Genomic DNA, 8,634 nt, shown 5'->3' with positions numbered 1-8,634 from the left:
AGGGGCAGGGGGGGCTGCACCTCCAGGGGGGGCATCTCAGCCCGCGGGGGCCGCTCCCCCCGCCGCCTCCTCCTCCCTGCCCGCTCCTCCCCCGCTCCCCAAGGGTCCCGTACAGCTCAAGGTGAGGGACCTGATCGGGATGATGAGTGCGGATCCGCAGCTTAGCAAGAGCCCGCTGCTGTACACGTGGCAGAGCCAGGAATCCTTCCGGGAGTACAACCGGGAGAGTGTGGCCCGGTAGTGTTCATGGTGGTGGTACCGGTGGTGGTGGGTTGTGGTGGTGGTGGTGGTGGTGGTGCCGATGGTGGTGGTGGTGGTGGTGGTGCCGGTGGTGGAAGGCGGCTCGAAAGCGCGGACTGAATGGCTGTGACGGTGGCAGACGGGATGCGGGCAGGAGGGAGCGGGAGGGAGCGGATGCGGCATGTGCGGGTGGTGGCTGGGTGACTGGCTGCCCATCCCAACGAGGTGTCGAAGAGGGTGCTCTACGAGGCGCCGGCTGTTCTTCTGCCAGGACTTGCTTTTCTGCGGTTACGAGGCTGAGGAAGGGGAGTCGTCCAGGCGGCGGCGGTCCTTACCAGCAGCAGCAGCAGCAGCAGCAGCCCCCCCCAGCAGGGTAGTAGTGCGTCCCTAGGCAGAGGCTACAAGCAGGAAGGAGATGAGGGAGTTGGGACGATCGGCGACGCGGGTCGGGTGCGGGGGGGGGGGGAGGGAGCCCGTCGCGGCATGCTGGCCGTGAAAGGGAAAGATGGGGGGAGGCGGAGAGAGAGAGAGGGGGGAGTGACCCTGGTAACAGCGCACAGCGTCACGGTCTGGTTGAGCAACCAGGCTGCCATTTGGTAATAATGCGGGTGATGGACCGGCTGTTGCTGCTGCGACGTGCTGCTGCTAGGGGGGCGGCAGAGGGGAGAGCTGTGCAGGGAGAGATCAGGGGAGACCTGGGTAGGGGGGCGGGAGGGAGGGAGCGAGTGAGGGAGGGAGGGAGAAAGGGCACTGTACGGCTGGTTTCGGGGCGAGGCCGGAGCGGATAAAGACCGTTACAGAGGCGGGGGTTTCTTTTTTTGGGTTTTTTTGGGGGAAAAGAGAAAAGGAGATATAGCGGGTGGTGGCGGTGTGCAGGCGGGACCGATGGGTTGCCGCAGGCTTGAGCGGCGCCCCCCTCCCTTACGTGTGTCCCATCGGGTTACGGTCATGCGGATATGTGACGGGTTTTGCGCTCTGGTAATCGTCAATGGCATCGTCGTTCTGCGGAAGGCGGCGAAAATTACAGCCAGGGCCGCACGGCGCCTTCCAACCAACAGCTGATTCCGCTTCTGCATCATAGATTTTAATGTACTTTCCGTTTGTCCTGTCGGTGGTTGGTGACGGTTTGTTGGTTGGGCGGTTGTCAATCAGCTGTTGACAGCTCTTGGTTCATAATGTCTCCCTTTTGTGCTTTGGTATTTAAATCCCTTTGGGTTTTGGCTGGAGGAGGTGGGGGAGGGGTTTAGGAGGCGCTTTTGCATTTTTCATCTTTTGAGTCTCTCTTGCTGTCCGGAACCGGGACGTCCTCTCCACCACTGTTGAGCAAATCCCGTCTTGACCGTGTAGGGGTCCTCGAACCGGGGTCCTTGGATCGGAGGGTTTTCTGTCGCCCCAATCTCTCATGGTGTGTTTGGTACTAGAGTGTTGCTGTGAACAGCGCCAATCTGTCACAGTGGATGGCGCGCCGCTCCAAAAAAAGGTATTGTACACCATCGTACTTGCAGTCAGTCTACACGATCCGGTCATTTGACCAAAGTCCCCTTAAGCCGCTCACTTGTTAGGAAAGAAACCGAAAGAGCCACGGCAAAAAGAAATTGCAAATCCGGGGGAGGACAGTACGCGAAAGCAGGGCTCAGCAAAGCACGTAATTAGGGTCTGGCCAAATCCAGTCGAGCAGTGGTAAAAGTGAGCCCTGGAGTTCAGGGGTGTGGCGCTATTCAGCTAGGTGTGGGCGCCCACACCTTGCTGAGATATGGCACAACCCTGGGTCCGCAACGCGGGGCCGACAACAGTTTACCCGCCCTGCAAATATTATCTGGCCTGCGAGTCACACTCTTTTCGGAACTAAGGAGTTCCAAATGAGAGCAATTCTGCGGGTTCCCTTTCCCTTGGTCCCGCATAGTTGTGCAAACGGGTGTGCTGGCTGCTGCGCTTGCGCTTTTATTCACAATTTCCCCTCCGTTCTCGGCTCGTTGCGCTATACTCTCCATTCCCGCCTTTTCAGCGTTTGGGAACATATTGGAGGTAATCTACTTGTTCCATTCACGTCTTTGCTTCGCTACTTCCGCTGCATTTCATCTTCATATTCGTCTACATCCACTCACTGCTTATGCCTTCACCTGTCCAGTCGCAGGCAATATCTGCGTTTCTGCTCCTCTTTCCTTGAAAATCATTGCAGTGTTGTTGCTGTTAGGCTTAGAACCGCCTGATTCTTACACGGATCGCCGCTTTGCAGGCCCCTCTTATCACCTGCTAATTGCTCCTGCCCCTCATGCCCGCAACTTGATTACGGTACTTACGGGCTCGGATGTGTACGGTCATCGCATCCAGGCTTAGGGCACGGCCACTTGCTGCCCAAGGGACAAACAGCCTAAATCTTCATCGTGTTCGACCTGCTCACAAAGAAATGAGTCAGACAGCGCGGATCGTCTTCAGTGATATCGATGGCACCATTATGCATGAACCGAAAACGATTGATAGGGTGCGATTGGCAACCCTCTATGGAGTCCGACTGTAACTGAATACTTAATAAATTGCAATGGATTCACTCTTGCACTGGGCTTCTCCTCCTGCAGGACGCAGCTGTCCTCTTAACCCCGCCGTCGGCGAGTGGTCGTCAGGTGCGCCAAGGGGGCGCACTCCGCACCCAATAAATTGCAGGGCGGGGCCCTGCCGCCCGCTTCCCTGTCGCCGTTTGCATAGCTCTCGCATCGCGAGGTCTTGCCACGTATCCCCCCTTCCAAGGCCCTGTCCTGCCCAACTACCGCAATACGACGTATCAGATACGCAACACGCGCAATCCGGAAGCCGAACACCTCCGCTCCCCTGCCCCACCACAAAATACACACACACACATACCCAACCACCAAAGGCCCCCCGTCCAACCCCAATTCACCCGTCCACTCACGCATGTATACGTAATACATACGGGCGAACACTCAACAAACCTAGGCAGGGTTTTCTTGTCCCCACCCCGGGAAGAAACCTCCCTACTGCTTGATCTGTCTGCCCTGTCTCTGCTACTCTTCGTTGTTCGGCCAGTCATTGAATATACTTAAAAAAGGTTCGCCGCCCGCTAGTCACCAGTACCGCCGCCGCTACTGCAAACCCCCACTACGCGCACAGGGGGTTATCTCCGCCGCCACTCTGCACCTTGTCGCGCAACTTCGCTCCCGGGGCGCTCTCTTCGTAGTCATTACAGGCGCCCGCCTTTCCACGTTGCTGATGAGGCTGCCGTACCTGCCAGCCGCGGACGCGTACGTTTGTGAGAATGGCGGGCGCATTTTGTACCCAGGCAGTGATTTGCCAACAGGTACAGCTGCATTTGTTCCTTTCCTCATCCCATGTATCCATGTACTCATCCAACCCGGGGGGTGGGGTCGGGGGCCGCCCACCAACAACAGCACATGGGTCCCCAGAGGGGATGAAGCTCTCCGGGCTCTCCGGGCCCTCAAATAACGGAGCATTCCCTTAAATTATGTTTGTAGAATGGTTTAGTTCTTTGAGACGCGACCATCGGTAACTGGCCGACGCGTTATTTTGCAAGCAATAGCATTTCCTCGAAACCGAACCTTACCTTACCTTTTAAGACCTGGCACATGTACTTACATACATATGTACCCTTACACACATATACTTCCATACTTCCATACATACATACACACACAGCTTGCCCCATCACGGAGGACGCGGAATGGCGCTCCTCACATGATCAGGTGGTGGGATCTGTGGAACAGGATGCCGTACAGCCCAAGGACAGAACGGTATGTTTATAAAGGTTGACGTAAACGGACATACGTACGTACATACGCATGTGCACACTGTGACGGCCCGCCGACGCGCGTGTGGGGGCTAGACAGCAAAACATTGGCCGGGGGCTGCTGCTGCTGCTGCTGCTGCTGTTATTTTGCGAGCTATGCAATCTGGGAAGTTCTGCTGTCTGGTTCTGCCCCAGCCTGGAGTTCCCTGGCATAGAGATGCTGCGCTATCTCACCGTCTTGGTTTGGATCCAAACTGGCTTTTGAGTCATTCGAACAGTTGCTTTGAGAGATCGGTCAACCTGTTGACTGACACGACTGCCATTACTGCTGTCCTGCAGGGCTCGCTGTGGGAGCTGTACCGCCGGCTTCTGGCGGAGGGATGGTACCTGGACGCGAACGGCTACACCACCAGCTTCAGGTGGGAGGGTGGGAGGGTGGGAGCCACTCCGCGCATCCTGTCGGGCTCTCGCCTCCTTCGCCGCCCCTCCCTGGCCCAACCCTGGAGCCCCTCCCTGGCCCAACCCTGGATAGCGTAAAACGCTGAAACTCTTCCCAGTCTGATCCTCCCGTACGTGTCGTACATACCCTGACCCTCCCTCAGGGTACATGCTCGTGGCGACAAGACTATGGATGACCTTCGCGGGTTGGCGGCTTTCCGGTCCGAGGGCCTTAGCTGCTCCTTCAACCTGGGGGCTGCGGACTTCTACCCAGCTACCAGCGGCAAGGTAGGGAGGACACACGGCAATCAGACCTACAGCTACAACTTCACTACAGCTCCACAACCACCGTGCCGTGCCGCAACAGCCTAACGACATTTTTAGGATCTGGATCTGGATTGGATGGTGCGGGAGCCAGCCCTGCCGGTGGATGGGCTCGGATTTATTGTAAACCTCAGTAACCTCATTGTTTAGGTAACTGGGTATGCCGGCAGTTGTGCCAGTGAATAACTGTAAGTGTACGAACTGAATAAGTGTACGAACAACCAGCCAACCAGCCAACGGACAGTCCAACCCATGAACTATCTGCTGGAAAGTGGCCGACACCCCCTCGCATATATAGTACCAGTGAATGGCGACAGCAGTAATGCGACCCGAGGGGGGTCCGCGGTGTTTTGATGATTCCAAGATTAACGACCCTAACCGTTATCTGCAACTAAACTAAGAGAACATCGCTACTTTGCTGTTGCAGGTGATGGCAGCGCGCCACCTGATGGTTCGTTTCGGTGTCGCCGCTAAGGACTGCTGCTTCTTGTGCGATGATGACAACGATTTGGAGCTCGCTAGGGAGGTGGGACGAGCCTTTCTGCCCAGCATATCTTCGGTGCGTTCGTTGAAGGGAGCGGGAGGGATGGAAGGAGAGGGAGGGAGGGAGAGGGATGGAAGGAAGGTGTCGCTGTGTTGTGCCAGTTACGCCGTTTGACAGCCTCATTCACTACGCCACCACCATCACTACTAGCCATTCACCGTCAGACATCACCTACCGTCTTCACGGTAAGGGCCCTGAGTGGGCCAGTCGTGTGGCTTCGTCACGCCTCGTCAGCAACTGGTTGAGAGGCACCCGTACGGCCCGTACTGCACTGCATCCTTTCTCAGGACTCTGTACGGCAAGCGGCGGAGGCTCGGCCGGAGCACTTTGTGGTGGCCAAGTGCGAGGGGCAGGGCGTGGCGGCGACTGAGGAGATGCTGCAGGCGGTGATGACGCATTACGACCTGCAGTAGCTCTGTGATTGGAGCAGCAGCAATGCAGGAGGGTAGTGCTGTAGATGCATTTTTATCGCCAAGGTGATACAAATTGAATGCTAGGGATTGCTGGAGGTCAATTACGTCTGACCGAGATTAACCGGACGGGTGACGTGGCGAGACGTAATAAAGGGAACCATGCAGAGGTCGGCAGGCTGCAGGGTGGCTGCAATTAGGCAGGAATGAGGGAACGAGTCTTCGGTCGGCTTGCATGGAGAAAACCGGCGATCAGTGCCCTATGTCCCAATGGGCTGTTGGATTCTTGGAGGTTCCTTGCAGAGAGCGAGCCGCATGTGGGGCATGACTGAGGAGGGGGCAGTTGCCGTTAGTTGCACGGCACGTTTGGTGGGCACGTATCGAACTCGGTACTGCAAACTACGAGGATGACGGGTTGATCATAAGAGCTGGTTTATGCTTCTGTTGATGTAGCTAGGTTATTACGGACTTGCGCGAGGTGATGAATAAGGTTGCCTGGCTGGCCGACCGGGTGGGCACCGCATGCATCGGAAGGAGCGTTGACGATTGCCATGTTGTGGCGATATCTCTTGTGGCTCGTGGCTCATGGCGCGCGCGATGTATTGATTGCCCTCAACCCTTTGACGAGATGCTCCGGCCAACGGTGACAACTGCCACAGCGGAAAACATGCCCGGATCAAGGAAGCAGAGGAAATACTATGATCCTATCAGGATAAAACTTACTTCATTTCATTGTAATCTTGTGATAGCCCACTATGTCGCCGATGCTCACTTCAACCAACTGCGTAAAGTGTGTGGCCTTCAAGGCCGGTCCAATCCGAGTCGTGCGGCATGGACACCAGCTACGGGTAGTACACAACCTAGCGACCAAGCGCTCTGGTACATTTTCACTTGAAACCTCTTCATCGTCGACCAGTGATTCCCATGCGCTTGGCTTCGTTGAGACAGCAGCCGCGGCGCTAATTGCAAGCGGCGTAATTGCTGGAAGCTGCCTTGCTGCTGATGCACCAGACGGCGCAGAGCAAGTGGTCCAAGCAGCAAAACGTGCATCCGATGTCTTGCGACCGCTCTTCAACATCTTCACAATTCTTTACATAATCCGCGTGCCCATGACGTGGTACCCTGATATCGATGGCAAGAAGCTTCCCTGGCTCGTAGCTTACGTCCCCACGGAGCCCATCCTGAGCGTCACCCGAAAAGTCGTCCCCTTGGTCAGCGGTGTGGACGTCAGCCCCATCGTATGGGTCGGCCTTATCAGCTTCCTCAACGAAATTCTGTTGGGACCCCAGGGCATCCTCACGCTCATCCAGGCGCGCGGGGGCCTTTAGGTAGAAGCTCCTTATAATACTTGAACGCTTGAGGAGCTCCTGCTGCTCGCCGAAGCGGAACGGATGCAGGGCTCATGTGGGAAATGCGGACCCCACGCAAGCTAGGATAATCGGAGATTTGTGGGTTAGGAACATTGTCAGGCAGGCGGAGGTGAGGCGGGTCATCGGGGGGAGCCACCGAATGGCAGGACCGGACGATTTCGACGAGGAGGACAACGAGACTGACTGCCGCGACGGTATCCTTGGTTTGCGCGATTCACTGTGTGAACTTTGCCGGTGGTCAATTCGGGGCTCAGGGGGAGCGGACTCGACCCTGTAGGGGGGTCTACGTGTGCCGATGCATTGTGATGCGGGGCGGAGACACTTGCTGACCATGTTCCCTGCCTCCAGAGAGAGAGTAGCACTGCTGGGGAAGCGAGGCGTGTGGCTCCCGGATTTACGGATTTTATATGAGCGGCGAAGGAACCGAATCCAGATGTTTCGTGAATGTCTCATGAGTGACCCCCTAGGTGCTGGTCCTGGTGCTAATCGCCAATTGCGACACCTGCTAGCCCCCCCCACCTAGCAAGGCCCTGGGAGAGGGGGCGCGTTGATATGGCCCCCTAGCAGCTGGTGGGCTGTGCGCGGTGAGCTATACCTGGTGAGCCCTACGCTGTGTCCTGTGTGTGTTCTAAGTGTGTTTTGCTGTGCTGTGACGCGACAGGGTGAACTTGGCGTGGTAGGGCGTCTTAGCGACAAGTGCTGTGCTCACATCCCGTTTAGGAGTTAGGGGAAAGCGAGGGGCACGCACTCCGCCGCTCCTTGCCGTGCGACGTAACGCCACGTAAACTTCGGCGCGTGGAGTTGATGGCGGCTCTCTTCCCGCATTTATGGCCCAATGTTGTACCACCAACGGTATCGTACGGCATTTGGAAACTTCCCTCAACACTCCCAGCACTCAATACTCACCAAAAGGCCTTTACTCGTTATCCGACATGACAATATCGCGGTGGAAGTAGACAAAGGTCACAGTTGCTTTTTGCCGTTCACCTTACGGTGAAAACACTGTACACAATCTGTGAGCAGCGGAAAGCGCTAACGGAAAGTAACAGCCAAGATAGGTATGACCTAGGACGACAGCTGCTTCAAGTTGTCTTCCTGCTGCAGCACTGACTGTTGAAATTGGCCCAGCCTTGTGACAGCACAGCACCGTCACCCTCTTCCGAATGAAAACAATACGAGAACAACAAGAACCTGCATTGAGGAGGCGGTGTTTGCAACAACCTGCCAGCTATCGTCCCAACCCTAGGGGCAAAGGAACTCCACCCACCCACAACTTGCTGCAACAAAGCGCTCCTCACACGTCTAAACTCTTGCGCGGCGCCAACAAGTCGCACTGCCTCACTGCACGCGCACTCCTAATTAAAGCACGGCGTTTGAAGAGTAATAGCAGATTCGATAGGCAGGAAGGGCAGGAGCATGCAAACCCCCTCCTGCGTCCAAGGCTTGCTAGCCTTCCTGCTGTTGCCCTAAACCCCTTTAGTTCCCTTTTAGCGGATGAACCCACCCGACCACGTCGTCGCAATGTGCGCAACCGTTGGTCGTTAACAA

The 8,634-nt window shown here is 56.5% G+C and overlaps 2 protein-coding genes across 2 annotated transcripts; both read left to right on the top strand.

The window, feature by feature from the left end:
* Nucleotides 1-2,647: 2,647 nt before the first annotated feature.
* Nucleotides 2,648-6,285, top strand: VOLCADRAFT_103907 (uncharacterized protein; the record flags this gene model as incomplete). The annotated part of the gene is made up of 8 exons (XM_002948532.1): nucleotides 2,648-2,722; nucleotides 2,817-2,861; nucleotides 3,367-3,553; nucleotides 3,910-4,004; nucleotides 4,340-4,419; nucleotides 4,603-4,726; nucleotides 5,190-5,321; nucleotides 5,594-6,285. 8 exons carry the CDS (start codon nucleotides 2,648-2,650, stop codon nucleotides 5,717-5,719), a joined length of 864 nt encoding a protein of 287 aa, XP_002948578.1. The 3' UTR covers nucleotides 5,720-6,285.
* Nucleotides 6,286-6,480: 195 nt separating this feature from the next.
* Nucleotides 6,481-7,044, top strand: VOLCADRAFT_58408 (uncharacterized protein; the record flags this gene model as incomplete). Its single annotated transcript, XM_002948531.1, has 1 exon — nucleotides 6,481-7,044. One exon carries the CDS (start codon nucleotides 6,481-6,483, stop codon nucleotides 7,042-7,044), a length of 564 nt encoding a protein of 187 aa, XP_002948577.1.
* Between the last annotated feature and the right edge of the window lie 1,590 nt (nucleotides 7,045-8,634).

The sequence above is a fragment of the Volvox carteri genome, assembly GCF_000143455.1.
Source record: "Volvox carteri f. nagariensis unplaced genomic scaffold VOLCAscaffold_10, whole genome shotgun sequence".
Classification (NCBI taxonomy): domain Eukaryota; kingdom Viridiplantae; phylum Chlorophyta; class Chlorophyceae; order Chlamydomonadales; family Volvocaceae; genus Volvox; species Volvox carteri.
The sequence above is the reverse complement of the archived record's forward strand: the minus strand, read 5'-3'. Positions and strand labels throughout refer to the sequence as shown.